Below are 15,254 nucleotides of genomic sequence, written 5' to 3'. Positions count from 1 at the left end.
TTGTTTTTTTGTCAGAGATCATCAAAGAGTTCCTTCTCACATTCAGCTCTGTGTTATCACGTTGCTGTGATGTCATGGCAACAAGAGGGACAATGTTAACTTGTCTGAAAGAGTTTGCGTAGTTGAGCGTGTCTGTGAGAAACCGATGTGTGCGAGTGTACATTAAGAGAGTGTTTGTGAGTGTGTGGGTGTGTGTGGGCATTATCAGACAAGTATTTTGGTCAGGGATGAGCTCATGATGTATATCCATTAAAAGCACAGTGGGCCTCTTTAGAGAGAGACCAAAAAAGTTTGGGTTGAAGAATAGAGACTGTGTTTTTCTATCTTTCCATTTCCCTCTCTCACTCCCTGTGGTTCTTATTCATTCAGTGTTCCCTTGGGCTTGGAGATTTCTGTCTCCAAGTACAGGATAAAAGCTTGGAGAGTGTTAAGACAACAGGACCACTTATTATGAATCAGTGTTGAGAATGTTACTTAAAAAAATATGCAGTAATGTACAGTAATATGTGACTTCCTGCACCAAAGAGCTTTAAGGCAAAAATGTCCTCTGTCAATTGTAGTCCTATGTACATTCCAAATTTGTGAAATATGGCGAGTAGTTAAAATAATTCACAATACTGCCACGTGGCAAACACAAATAAACCACAGAATATTACTTTAGTTTTAAAATAGCTATAACTATTTTACTATTTTACCCGCAAGCTGATGAAAACGTTAGATCATTGGTTTTGGTCGTCAGTCATAGGAGCTTAGGGAAATAACAAAGTGCATCTGTGTAATCTAAGTGAATATTTCTCAGTGAGCTGTGAAAAAGAATGTCAATTATAGGTAAAAAACATAACTAAACATAATTAAAGGTATGTTGTGAGTTTCTTTCAACACACACATACAGCAAGTTGATAAGTTAATAAAATACTACCCAACTGTGTAACTGCTGAAGCTGAGGATGAAACACACAACTCACTAGAAATCTTAGATTAGCAAAGACTGATCACTAACACATCACTAATAAATACATGAATGTAAATATTGTAAATGATAAAAGGCCATACTTTTAAAGTATAAAAAATGGGCCAGTTTGTTTTAAATCTGATAGAGAGCGACAAAGAGGAGTTATCCCCAATGAAGTCTCCTCATCAGCACGTTAGCGCCTCAAATTCCACTGAAGCAAGTTTTCCAATCGACCTAACCATTTTACATCGCAGAACGTTCTCCATGGCAACATGACAACTGATTAAACAGATTCCCAATGGGACTCACCCAGCATCAGAAGACATTCCCTGCTTATCATGGTGAGGAAGGAAAGCACTGCCTCAACGCAAAATAAACCAGGGCTTAACCCTTTTAACAGTTAGCCAAGGTGGGATACTGAAGAAATGTCTTCTTTTGTTTTCCAAAGTGTTTTGTATTCTCTTACAGCAGTGAGAAGTTCAGAAGAGACTTCAGCCTATGCACTAACTCAGTCAAACGACTGCTGTGACATTTAGGGCTCTGCTGACATCACCAATACAGAGATAAAAGTACAGAATGTTCTTTGATCATAAGCCTAGAACTTGCTGTCAGTTTTAATCTCTCTGTCTCCTCCTCTCTTCCTCTTTCTTTCTTTGTCTGGCAGTGGAGGTCTGGGCTTCTGGGCTGTTTCTGGCTCTCTGACATGCTGGGGATTTCTGGGCCGACTTTCAGCTGACTTGCTGTCTGAGTCACGCCCCGGGGACAAGGATGGAAAAGAGGAGGGGTCGGCTGGGGAGCGAAGTGGAGTAACTTTGCTGCTGCTGCTGCTACCACATGGACCAGCGGTGGTTGTGGTCTTTGTGAATGACGACACGAAGGGCAGCAGGGGAGAGCTATCTTTGTCGCTGTGTGTTCCTTTCCTTCTCTGTATGGGCCCCCCTCCCCCCTTTCCAACAGTCTCCATCGTCAACCTTTCTTGTCTCCGACTTGTCCCCTGTCACTTTAACAGCTGTGTTGACGCACAGCAGACACACAGTAAGGTTAGGACGACTCAGGGTTGGGAGGGCTCATTGTGATCGAGAACAATGCTAGTGTAGAAACCCGCGCTTGGCCGTGCGGTCAGCTTTTACTTCTGATGCTGATGACAGGTATATAGCCGTCCGCTCCCAGTCTTTGACTGTATCTGCCCCTGCTGACATCAACGTTGTAACTATAGATGCCCACAATTCTCAGTGAGAACAATGAAGCCCTTTCTTTATCCACTTCCGTTCTGCTCCAATTATATGTTGGTCTTCAGTTGACCAGCAGTAACAGATTTAACGAGGGTGCGACAACGCCTCGAACAATACACTTAGCACAGCAGATGTTCAGTTGTTATTTCAACATCTTTTACTTTCAACGGAAACCGCATCGATGGAGTCATCGACGACCAAACAAAAACTTCTAGCCATCTCACGTTGACAGTCATGTCGTTTTCAATGTTTTGTAGTCATAACACAATGTGCAGGCACTTCTGCAACGAAAGAAGGACGTTTCCTCCTGCCATATGCATCGTTCTCATTGGCCATGACACGACATTCTGTGGCGCTCAACTGGTGGGCGAGATGGTGTGGGGATGGTCGCATCCCCCCGGTTCCGACCTAATCAACAAGGTCAATGCGGGTCCTGAGGTTATGTACAGCAGTGTTTCTAGACCAGTATAGAAACACTGCTGTACATGAGTTGAGGAACTGAAAGTGCTAAGAGTGTGGACACTGAAAACCACAGCAACTATGGAAACACGACGTTCTATTTGACGTGTCAATTCCGTTTGCGGAAGATTATGTGGTAAGATATATCTTACCACATTAAGATATCAGAAGTGTGAAACTTGTCTGCTGTGTTGATGCCCAAGAAAAACAAAGATTATCAATTAAAAGGTTTAACCTGATGGTTTATTTGTAGTTGGCCTGGGATCATTGGTCCATAAATGCCTGGCACCTGGTCAAATGAATAAACAAGTACAAATACAGTTTCTATAGAATATTTCCTTCTAGGACACAGCATGGGGTAAGTTTCTGTCCTTGAAAGGAATACATGACCATATTGTAACTCATCAATGTACTGCAAAGTACTCCCTGCCTTGGAAAGATCGATGATGTCAAGTTCCACGGAAAACACACCCTGTTTCTATCTTCTAGAAGTGTGAACTTCATGCGGTACTTGTGAAAATGCACATGCACTCACATGACACATCTAACACGCCGCGCACATCTATGCACACACAGATTAGCTGATTATATATAAGATATTTTCTATTCAGCTCTGTGTGTCTGCTCATACATTGTCCCATGACTCTGTCCAGTGTGACCCATTACATGATTCATGTTGTTGTATATATGTAGCCGATGTGTATCGGTGAAACTCACTCCTCAGGTATGTAACAGGCCACCCGCATCAACGAATAGCTAGCTTTTCGTTGGCATAGTTGGTAGTGGTGGTGCTTGGGAAGCCAGAGGTGGTAAGTTCGAACCCAGTGCGGGACGATTTGCCCGATACCTCTGACGGAGCTTGCAAGACCACGTCTGTTACACTGGTGCCGTGACCCGGATCGCTAGGTTAGCATCAGCTAACCGGCCGGAGTGAGTTTGAGGGGTGAATGTAGCCGATGTGTATCGGTGAAACTCACTCCTCAGGTATGTAACAGGCCACCCGCATCAACGAATAGCTAGCTTTTCGTTGGCGTAGTTGGTAGTGGTGGCGCTTGGGAAGCCAGAGGTGGTAAGTTCGAACCCAGTGCGGGACGATTTGCCCGATACCTCTGACGGAGCTTGCAAGACCACGTCTGTTACATATACAGTAAAAATCAATGACCTTTACAACTCAGGTTGAGTAATAGGTACAAATGCCTACATGTTTTTGGGAGTACAGCGGTACTAGTAGCTAATGGGTGCAGACAGCCATGTCCCAAGCTCTTGGACAACAGTGCTGGCTGATATTGTGTGGACCTGGTGATCTGTTGACAGACCGCTGGCTAAAGCTGCAGCGATTCTTCTACCCTCAGAGCAGACTCAGTCTGACCCTGTTGACCTGGGCTAGACCTTGTCCTGCCAGCACGGCATTCATCCTAATCTCTGCGTGCCCATCTGTTGCCCAGGCACTGTACGCTTTACATTGTGAAAGCTCTCCCAGTTGAACATAACGCCGTAAATCAGGAGCTCATTTGATGTCAGTGCTTTTCTCTGCGAATCACGACGGAATGTTGACGAGATTGTATTTAAGATTCATGTCTTTATTGTTTTTGTTTCATTGGGGAAAAAAGAGAAAGAGTTATGCAACAGTGCCACCTCACACAACGTGAACTGTGAATAAACTGTGTGTGCTGTAAACACTTAGGTCGGAGAACAACCACATTTCTTATGTTTGTCCTGAAACCACTGTGTATACCAATGTGTATATTCAAATTCATGTTATACTCTTCACTCCTTAAAGTAAATATGTACTTTTGGCTGGGATCCAGATCACTCTGTTCTAATCCCTCCCTGGTCATTCAGACATGTGTACATTTAGCAGTTTAGGATGTTTGCTTTCTGCTGTTTCATTTTCGTGCCCAAACAATCTAGAAGGTCTCAACAAGGCCCTCTGTCTCAACAGCTTCCTGACTGTCTGGAGAGAGAGGCCAGCCTCTGCTGGCAGACTGGAGACGAGTACTGGGTCTGGACCTCATGGTGGGTAACCCTACTATACATGGGCCTCCCAGTGATCTTGGACACATTATCAGTATTATAGCTGTGGGTTTCCTATCGGAACTGAAATAAACCAGCAAATTGAAAAGAACCAGAAGTGGTAGATACACAGTAGTAATGCTATCTGGACTCACTTCATAGCTGCTCGGTCTTCTTCCTCGATCTGACTTTTAAGCCAGATATTTTTAACCCAACCTACTTCTGTAACCACATCCGCTGTCCTATACGGGTAACCACCAGCGACTGCTTTACAACAAAAAAGGCCCTGTAACATAACCATTACCCAGCCTCAGAACAGACTTTCAGATCACTTGCTGCTTTCTCTTTCCGGTGCTGTTAGGGTGTTGTAGTGACAAAGAGCAAAACACTAAATCATTTCTGCAGAGGGTAAGAAAAGGTTTTGCCACTTCTATAAAAGGCTGGGCACCCTCCCTAACTTGTTGCTGAGCCAAGTTTCCTCTCGGAAACCATAAAAGGTTTTATTGAATTTCAATAGCTGTGCAAAGTCTCTCTCTCTCTCTCTCTCTCTCTCTCTCTCTCTCTCTCTCTCTCTCTCTCTCTCTCTCTCTCTCTCTCTCTCTCTCTCTCTCTCTCTCTCTCTCTCTCTCTCTCTCTCTCTCTCTCTCTATCTCTCTCTCTCTCTATCTCTCTCTCTATCTCTCTCCATTTCCCTCTTTTATATTCATCACAAAACATTATTGCAACATCTGTTGGTCTGGGAGCATATATATTTTAAACTGTGAGCACAATTTAGCACATTACCTATTGCGAGCCATACAACTTTGGAACTTCTTGGTTCAGACAGTTATATAAAATGTGTTGATGGTGGAGATGAATCAACACTATCTAACATCAGTACATACAGATGTAGTTCAGACAGGCAGGCTTGCACCGGCACACAGCTGACTGTTTCCTCTCCGTCTCTTATCAGTCGTCGCACACAGGATGGTGTGTTGACTTGTGTCGAGGCCTGTATCTCTGCAGCGTGTCTGTCTACGTCTGTCTCTGTGACATCAGCACAGCATGGATTGTTTTTCAGTAGTTACTTTTTTACGATGCGATGATTTTGGTAGTTAAGCCTGTCAAATGTGACAGTCGGTGTAGCAAACAAGACTTGTTGAGGGCTACATTCCTGGTTGCTGCATGAGAACTAAACAAACTAGTCAAATAGGTTGTTATTTAGGCCAACACCAATAACATTTAATGTAGCCTACCATTGTATCACGAAACACTCTTTTGTATTCAGTAAGTATTTACTGAGTTTGTGCTAAAAGATATTTCCTTTCTCAAGATCTATAGATCCTGGCAATGCACTAAAGCCATGTCAGTAAATCAAGGCCGTAATCATAATATATATTGGGGGGGAAACATCCCCACCAAATATTCAAATCTGGTCAAAATGTCCCCCCCATTAAATGTGCTACGCTACGACAGGCAACCATGCACGCTGTCCAAAATGATCATTAACATTGTAATTCGTCTCCCCCAATGTTGACTCCTTGGCTACGGCCTTGTAGTAAATACATTCAATTTACAATGGACAAAATCCATCTTTAGACTAGTACATTTCTCCTTTGTTAGGTGTTCGCTATTTCTTTATGTGATAACTGATTTGTGTGAAAAAGAAAGCCGTCATATACATTTAGTCACTTAGCAGACGCTCTTATCCAGAGCGACTTACAGTAAGTACAGGGACATTCCCCCGAGGCAAGCAGGGTGAAGTGCCTTGCCCAAGGACACAACGTCAGTTGGCACGACCGGGAATCGAACTGGAAACCTTAGGATTACTAGCCCGATTCCCTCACCGCTCAGCCACCTGACTCCCATAGTAGAGTCAGGATAGACTTTGTCAGAAAAAAAAATACAGCTCATGTTGTCATAAAACCTACTGTCCCAAATATAATCTATGACAATGTCATTTTCAGAATAAAAAGCTGGATAACTGAGCAGATAACCAACAGACAGACGACAACCTACAGAAGACCTACATACCTACGCACACACAAGCAGTGCATTACTGAGTTTCTCACAAGAAAATAGACCCACCTAGTGGGCAACGTTTTATACAACACTTTACAGTAAGCGCTGCTTTGTAAAAGTATACGCTTTGTCAGTTCTGTCAGAAGAAAGGGCAATTGCTCCAAATTGCAGATTTGGTTGACCTATCCCAATAGAGCTAAGCTATGTGTGCCATTGAATGAACATGAATAACTGCTTTAAACGAAGCTGAATGAACGGACCTTTGTGACAAGTGTTTCCCGATGCAAGAGAGCGTTTTCCACGGCTATGTGAGGCTGAGTAAAGACACCGTGCTTGTACTGTACTGTATGCTTGATTGTGTCAGAGTTTTATCTCAGCAGTTGTGTTTCTTCCTGTCATTTGGTTCAACGGAGACATTGGAAGGCACCAAAGTAAACCTACACTATAACGTTGTTTTGGATCAAAGCAGCTGCAGAATGAACTGTAAATGTAATATAACTATTAGCCTATTGGGACTAAAACATTTTAGAATGTTAGTGCTGATGGCAATTAATAAATATTAAAATGGTGATAGAAATTGTGATTGGTTTTTCTTTGTATCGGTATGGCCCAAGATGTGAAACTAAAAATGATTAGGCATGAATACGACCCTGTGACAGATGCATTGTTTTTTGAATTACATTTCAAAGAGTTTAAAGGTCGCTCGAACAACTGAATGCGTTTGAGCCGGGCATCTTGGAGCTACATTTTTTGTTGAGAAACATTGCCAACAACTTAATGGACAAGATCAGTTAGTTATAAGCTGAGGTAAGCTAAAACGGTGAACCATAACATCTGCCAAGTTTGACATTTTTTGTATCTCCATGTTTTGTCTTTATAAAATGCAGGGCGAAGGTTTGCAGTATACACTTAAACCACACTTATTGTTTAACATACATTAGCTTCCTGTTCTTTGGTTGGGTGTCTTATTTTATTCTTAACCCTTGTGTTATCTTCGGGTCGTTCTGACCCATCAGTCATTGTGACCCACCGTCGTATTGCGACAACTTTACCGCATACAAAAACAAAGTGAAGCATTTTCTTTTAACCATTGGGCTGTCTCAGACCCCCCACATTGCGAAGGTTAAAAGAAAATTATTTTTATTTGTTTTTGTATTGGGTAAAATTGGGTAAACACAACGATGGTTCGTTATGAACCTTTGGGTCATGTGACCCGAAGGCAGCACGAGGGTTAAGCAATGTTGACTGGCATTAGAAATGGCAGTGTATCTAAGGTGTGCCTTTAGGAACAAAGGTTGGAGAGTCATTCTGCAGTCATACACTAATACTTTTCTAGGATGTGGAAGCACATGAGCTAAATGTGACGTAGAACTTAACTCAGTTGAGACTTATCAACTAAGCCTGTCAATGTCTTTCATTCTTGTTTAAAATCCAGTTTTACAGCAAGCAGGTAAGACCAGCAGTTCAGTTTCTTTTGATGTATTATGTCTAATTTAAGATTTATTAAGTACAGTTTATAATTTTACTGCTATCTTGTTTATTATCTTCAGACATGTCTGGAAACCTCCCTCAGTGTTATTATACAATAATAATAATAATACAATGTGCTTGGAAACAAACTCATCTAAAGATATGTTACAATACATGTGGTCCATTCAGCTTCATTGCTTTAAAGCGCACCCCTCAATGATTTGTTTTCAGTCTATGGGGAACGCAAGTAGTAGAAATCAGTGGTAGAAATCAGTGGTAGAGTCTTATACAAGTCACATGAGTGACACGTTTATTACAAGAGTCCGCATTTCAGAATGTGTAACACACATTCTGAAATATATAAATATTGCACAGGCCACATAACTTATCAATGAATACACTCTTATAATAAACCTTTGTGTTAACTGCTACACTGTTGACTTTTACCGGGTCCTGTCCTGTCCAGTGATTCCTGTGTCGATGAGAGTAGGATTACATTTGTTTATCTGCTTTTACACATAATGAAAATACCTCCTTTTCCACTCTCACAGGCTGAAAGAGGATGTCTGTATCATTCCGTAGGATCGGACGATGGGTCTGGACAGTTTTTTTTCTGCTGGCCTTTCTGGTCTCCTCCTTCCTGTTCTACAGTTCCCCATCCGATTGGGTCGCACTCCTGGCTAAGAATTTCAATTTGCAGTCAAGGGAAGTGATTGTGCTGGTCTGGCACTGGCCCTTTGGACATCCATTTGAGCTGACAGCTTGTGGCTCAAGGTTCAACATCCATGGCTGTCATCTAACAGCTGAAAAGGAGCTCTTCAGCAAAGCTGATGCTGTTCTCATCCACCACAGAGAGATAGCCACGGATTGCTCTAATCTGCCTACGTTCCCCCGACCCCCCTCCCAGAAATGGGTGTGGATGAATCATGAATCCCCCTCTAACACAGAAGAAATTGCGTGCCTGGAAAATGTCTTCAACTTGACCCTCAGTTACAGACAGGATGCAGATATCCACATGCCTTATGGATCCATCGTCATGACAGAGAAGAGGCCAACCGTCATCCCCTTCAAAAAGAGACTGGTCTGCTGGTTTGTCAGCAACTGGAAACCGCAGCATAAAAGAGTGTGGTATTACAAGGAGTTACGCAATCACATCCGCATTCACACATATGGGCTCCCTTTTGGCAGAAAGGTCACTGAGAGTGACTACAGGCTCATTGTCTCCAGTTGTAAGTTCTACTTGTCCTTTGAGAACTCCATACACACGGACTACATCACAGAGAAACTCTACAAAGCCCTCAAGTTGGGTTCCGTTCCTATAGTGATGGGCCCATCCAGACAGAACTACGAGAAGTTCATCCCCGGAGACGCCTTCATCCACGTGGATGACTTTGAGTCTCCCTTGGGCCTAGCCAAACACCTCCAGCACCTGGACCAGAACGAGCACAGCTATCGTGGGTTCTTCCGGTGGCAGAAGGACCATGAGGTGAGCCTCACTGGCATCCCCCTGCAGAACGCCTGTTACACCTGCGACTATATCCGACGCCATCCTGAGCGTCGGACCATCAAGCAACTCTACAAATGGTTCTGGGACGACACAGAATTGAGCTGAGATGGGACACTAGAGGTCAAAACGTTTCCAGGTGACGAAACATGAATGCCCCCAAGTCAAATATGTGGAATCCTATTAAATCAAACTGTACTAACTAATCCTGGCACAGATGTATGTTCTTGTTGGACTGAATACACTTGGAGCAGTTTCATGACATACGTATTTGACTGAACACAGTGAACAGGAATGTTTGAAGTAGGAACCTAACCTACAAAAGCTTTTAGCAATAGAAGGATCTAGCATGACGACAATGCAAAGGTCAATTCAGGTAGTGTTTACCTAGGTAAAGCTGCCTTATCATGTTTTGACAAAGCCACATAAGCGGGAGAAAGTTTTTCATTATTAGTGCTGTGGCTGTCAGTAGGGGGCACTCTAGACCCACCATACACTGTGCATTTTCTGGACAGACAATACTCCATTTCATAAATCGCCATTTCAAAAGCATGAAATTAATATTTATGTATGTGGGAAAATGAATCCCATTTGTCATATAAATGAAAAATGGGCTCAAATTAGAGGTCGGAGACATGGTGGAGATTATCGTGTTGCTTAATGCTTAATTGGACCCAGCTACTAATTAGCTTGGCTTTTATCATCCAACTTATGAACAGCTCCCGATTTCCTCAACTTCTGAAAATGTTGACAATGAAGTGTGGGCCCTGGAAATGAATTTAAAGTTGTTGTACTATGAGGAAGTCTTATCGCTGTGCTTGGTGCTTGTTATCACAGTGTTCTTGCCACAACCTTCACCCTCATACAATCAACACTCCATTCAATCCTCTATTCCTCTGCTTGAACCACAAACCGCTGTAAACCCTGTTCCCTGTCCTCTTTTTTACAGTCACTCTCACAAATGATACGTGTTGTTCACGGACACTACCTTTTCTTTAGCCGATGAGTCATTGCAAGCGAGGAGACCTTTACTACATCAATCTCAGTCGCATCCATTCTATTTCCACCTCCATTAACGCGAGTTAATGTTCCATGCCGGTGTCTTTACTTACTCCGCCTGTCACTCCCCGCGTCTCTGTCTGAACAAAAAAGGCAGCTAATAGAGAGAGGGAGAGAGACAGACAGAGAAAGAGAGGGAGAGAGACAAAGAGAGAGAGTGGGAGAGAGAAAGAGAGAGAGAACAGCGTGTCTGTGCAGACTGAGCACTCGGGGTGTTGGGGGGCAGCTCTCGGAGAGGGCTGCCTGTAGCTGTCTAAGTGCATGAGACCTCTGCTTGTGTCTGCAGTGCAGTATGCACAGAGGCGTTGGTTGTGGCCTCGCTGTGCACACTGCCTGCCAAGGTGAATAAATGGTTTCAAAGTGACGTGGCTGCACACACGACTTACCTGAGAACAAAGCACCACACATTTCACAGCTCTGCACCTGAGCCAGGAAAACCACCTCTGGACTGCAAATACTGGCTCCGGCATCAAACATCGCTCTGGCAATGTCACATCCTCATATCGACACTGGACTAAAGAGGACGGGTCATTTGATTACTTTCGATTCACCTCGTCTATTTCAAATATGTGTCAGCTCTCGTCATCTCCTCTCTCTTGTTTTCTCTCTCTCTCTCTCTCTCTCTCTCTCTCTCTCTCTCTCTCTCTCTCTCTCTCTCTCTCTCTCTCTCTCTCTCTCTCTCTCTCTCTCTCTCTCTCTCTCTCTCTCTCTCTGTCTCTCTCTGTCTCTCTCTCTCTCTCTCTCTCTCCATTCCCGTTGCCCTTTCCCCCCGCTTCTCCCCCTCTTCCCCGCTTGTCTTTGAATTATTGAGCTCTTTCTTTCCGAGGGATCAGTCCCTCTCATCAGAACTGGGCACCATCAGGTTTGCTTCACCGCTCCTTCACCCCGGTTACAGCAGACCCCACGTCGTCTCCGGGCACTAAGGAAATCACTCACTGGCCTCTCCCTCTGTTCTCCCTCTCCCTCTCTCCACCACTTGCTCTCAATCTCCTTCTTGCCCCTCTCTTGCTACCTCCGCCCCCCTCGGTATTTCTTTGCTCCCTTTTACACCCTCCTCCCTCGCACTCCCCCTCCTTCCTGGCACTTTCTCTCGGCGCTCTCCTCCCCCTGTTTTTCTGTAATGTCATGGCCCACTGCTGGATGTCACTAAGTTGATGGAGGGAAGAAATGGAGGTCTGAGGTGGGAAGGAGGGTTGACGACGCGTGTGTATGCGTGTGCGGCCAGAGAGAGGGAGAAGAGAGAGAGCCGGTGACAGGAAAAGAGAGCGAGAGAGTGAGCCTGAATCTGAGGCACAGAGGAAGAGAGAGAGAGAGTTGAGGGAGAGAGTTGAGGGAGAGAGAGATGAGAGAGAGAGCCTGGGGGGAGTGATGGGAGTGTAAAATGCTTCCGCCTGGCAGGGAGGAGCCCCTCCCACCTACCCAGGAGTATGAAGACTGGGGCTGCAGACCCCCCTGAAGGTGTTTTATTACTGTCTCCCTCAGGAGCCACAACACAACACAACATTCACACGCCACAGCATACACAAACATGGCACCCCACAACCCTGGGCTGCATTTAAACCAACTGACAACAAATGCAAACTCCCCAAAAATCCAAAGCATTTTCCTGTGTGAACATCATTCCATGGCGACACATAGGAGACACTTGATGTTGACGTCGTTTTTTTTTGGTGCGCATTCTGTGCACAGCGGGTACAGGGTACCTGGCACTTTCTGTAATGGTGGAGTAAGGAGTTATGAGTTTTCTCTGATGGTGAGATAAATGTCTGCTTTCTCTTTCTCTCTCTGCCTTGTTGTTTGGGTTCATTGTGCCCACTTGAAAGCATTGAAGCAAAGTCTAAGAGCCAATTCCAGGAGTACAGCTGCCGAGTGTGTGATCTAAAACACAATCAGTGTTGGCTCAGTACAATTGCAACATTAAAAAGTCAATAAGAACACACTGTTTATAATACAGGGATTTTCACGTGTCATCTCTCTTTATCGCTCAGGTCACTCGATAGAATTGATTCAATCACCACCAATCCAAAACCACTGATGCTACCGCTCAGTACGCGATACACATTGTCACATGAAAACCCCCTCACATGCAGCAGCGGTACACAAACCCCTTCATCCTCCCACCCCAAAACACACACACACACATACACACATGGAGGGGGGGAGGGATGGTGTGAGCAGGATTCAGCACGTGATTCTGCGAATCTGGGCGTGAATTGTATTTGTAAAAGAGACAGATGTGTGCTCAACCACCAAGACGGTAAATGTGGGCTGCTATGCAATCCGAATGCCCCAAACAGCTATTCAAACAGATTACCAGCAACAAACAGGCAACAGGGATCAGAACAAAACACAACAGTCGTGTGTGGATGCAGGCCGAACGGCCAATGAAAACGACAGATAAGAGTTAGGAAAGAAAAGTTGAGAAGGATGGAAAGGGGAAGGGAGGGAGGTGAAGAGAGTGAGGGAGAATTGCTCCGGTTCCTCTGATTTGCGATGATCTTCAGAGGACGAGGGAATCGGTTGATCTGGTCCAGGTTATTAGCCAAGCTCTGTTAGACCATGTAATAGTCTCAGCGCAACAGGGAGCTGACTCTACCCTGGGTGACACCCAGATATGCTTGATACTCCCAGCTGCAAAACAGGAAAACATGCTGGGTGGATGTTTACAGGTGTGTGTTTGTGTGTGCGTGTGCCTGCCTGCGCGTGTGTGTGTGTGTGTGCACGATGTGCGGCCAGGGCCACGGACCGTTTGCATAAGTGCTGATTCCGCTGTTCTGATCCCAACAGCTCTGCATTTCTTTACAAACTTCCACCGTCTCCTCTGCCCTCATCTTCTCGCCTCCTCGTCGCCACACCCCTTGCTCCCTCACCCTGTACCTCAATTCGTCACACATGCTTTTTTCATTACCCCCTCCACACCCCTCTCTCCTCCCCTCGGAGAGTTACGGTAAAACAGCACCAGGTCGCAGGCGACCACCAATAACCCGCTCAGGGAAAAGTGAGTGGTTGACAGTTATGAGACAGCTATCAACCTCAGTGGCTTGAGAGGGAGCAGGCAAGGACAATAGGGTGGAGAAAAGAGTGGGAGAGTGGGAGGAAAGGGAAAGAGAGATAGAGTGTGATAGTGGGAGAGAGAGAGAGAGGGAGAGAAGGAGAGAGTGTGAGAGAGAGAGTTGGGGAGTGGGATATGGACAGAGTGGGGAAGGTGGGAGAAAGGAAGTGAAAATGTGAGAGTGGGAGAGAGGGAGAGAAGGAGAGAGTGAGAGAGTGGGACTGTGGCAGAGAGAGAGAGGGAGAGAGGGAGAGATGGTGAGAGAGTGGGAGTGTGGGAGAGAGGGAGAGTGTGAGAGAGGGAGAGAGTGTGAGAGTGGGAGAGAGGGAGGGAGAGTGAAAGCCAAGCAGATGGACGACCCACAGTGGAAGTCCATTACTCAGAGACGACAGAAAAAGACAGAAAAATCCTACTCCACGAGCAAAGAGGCAAAACAGACTCTCAAGTGATAGAGGGAAAAAAACCTCTCCGACTGCTTATCCAATTCACCGAGTACAATTAAACACAAGGACTGTTCATGACGCGTGTCAGATTGGTGGTAGGTTTAAAAACAGATTCTGAGTCAGATTCTGAGTCATCCAAGGGGTGACCTGGAGCTCAGAAGCCAGGTGTGAGACTGATCCTGTCTCCCTGGAGGAGGTGTTACCTGGGTCCTCTCTTCGTTCCAACACCTGACAGCAGGAGAAACAGGGAAAGGGTATCTAACAATGACAGAACATTAAACAAGAGGCAGTAGTGACTTCTGCCAGTGGTTTTGATACTTTAGAAATGGCTGCATTCTCTGGAGCATGTGACATGCACACAAGTCCAAGTATACACACACACACACAAACACACACACACACACACACACACACACAAGCACACACACATTCACAAACAACCGTGCTGCACATTTGACTGAGCAATAAAACAGCGTTGTTTAAAGAGAGCAAATACAACAAATGAATCAATAAACAACCCCCCTGCCAGGACATTTTATGTGGCATCTGTTTTCCATTCCTCTGTTCGGCACAAAGGGCTGGCCGGCTGCCGCGGCATTGTGGCCAATCGCTCTCAGCATGGGTGGGGTATGCAATCTGCATTGGGCTTTATAAAACACACACACACACACACACAACACAGTCAGGCTGAGCGCCTCTTTGTCTGTTCCCAGCAGTTTGGATGTCTATCTGTCACTGGAAGAGACAGGGTGAGAAACACAGAGAGAGAGAGAGAGAGAGAGAGAGAGAGAGAGAGAGAGAGAGAGAGAGAGAGAGAGAGAGAGAGAGAGAGAGAGAGAGAGAGATAGAGAGAGAGAGAGAGAGAGAGAGAGAGAGAGAGAGAGAGAGAGAAAGAAAGAAAGAAAGAGAGAGAGAGAGAGAGAGAGGGAGGGAGGGGCAGAAACACAGAGACCGTTGAGCTTGGCAGAACAGTAATGCTCCTTAGAGGGAGCTGGTGCATCACTATACTGTTTTTCTCTTTCCCCCTTCACACTTCACTCTCCCATTCCTTCCTTCCTTCCTCCCTCTCC

General features: G+C 45.1%; 1 protein-coding gene across 1 annotated transcript; it reads left to right on the top strand.

The window, feature by feature from the left end:
- Positions 1-7,973: 7,973 nt before the first annotated feature.
- On the top strand, positions 7,974-10,423 carry LOC134010219 (4-galactosyl-N-acetylglucosaminide 3-alpha-L-fucosyltransferase 9-like). The gene is made up of 2 exons (XM_062450032.1): positions 7,974-8,106; positions 8,678-10,423. The coding sequence occupies exon 2, from the start codon at positions 8,689-8,691 to the stop codon at positions 9,736-9,738; it is 1,050 nt and encodes a 349-aa protein (XP_062306016.1). The 5' UTR covers positions 7,974-8,106; positions 8,678-8,688; the 3' UTR covers positions 9,739-10,423.
- The last annotated feature ends 4,831 nt before the right edge of the window (positions 10,424-15,254 follow it).

This window comes from Osmerus eperlanus, chromosome 2 (assembly GCF_963692335.1).
Source record: "Osmerus eperlanus chromosome 2, fOsmEpe2.1, whole genome shotgun sequence".
Classification (NCBI taxonomy): Eukaryota; Metazoa; Chordata; class Actinopteri; order Osmeriformes; family Osmeridae; genus Osmerus; species Osmerus eperlanus.
Note: the sequence above shows the minus strand (reverse complement) of the source record. Positions and strands in the feature narration are given on the sequence as shown.

What these genes read in the sequence shown, in the direction of transcription:
- LOC134010219 (XM_062450032.1), top strand. Translation starts at nt 8,689, where the DNA reads ATGTCTGTATCATTCCGTAGGATCGGACGATGGGTCTGGACAGTTTTT.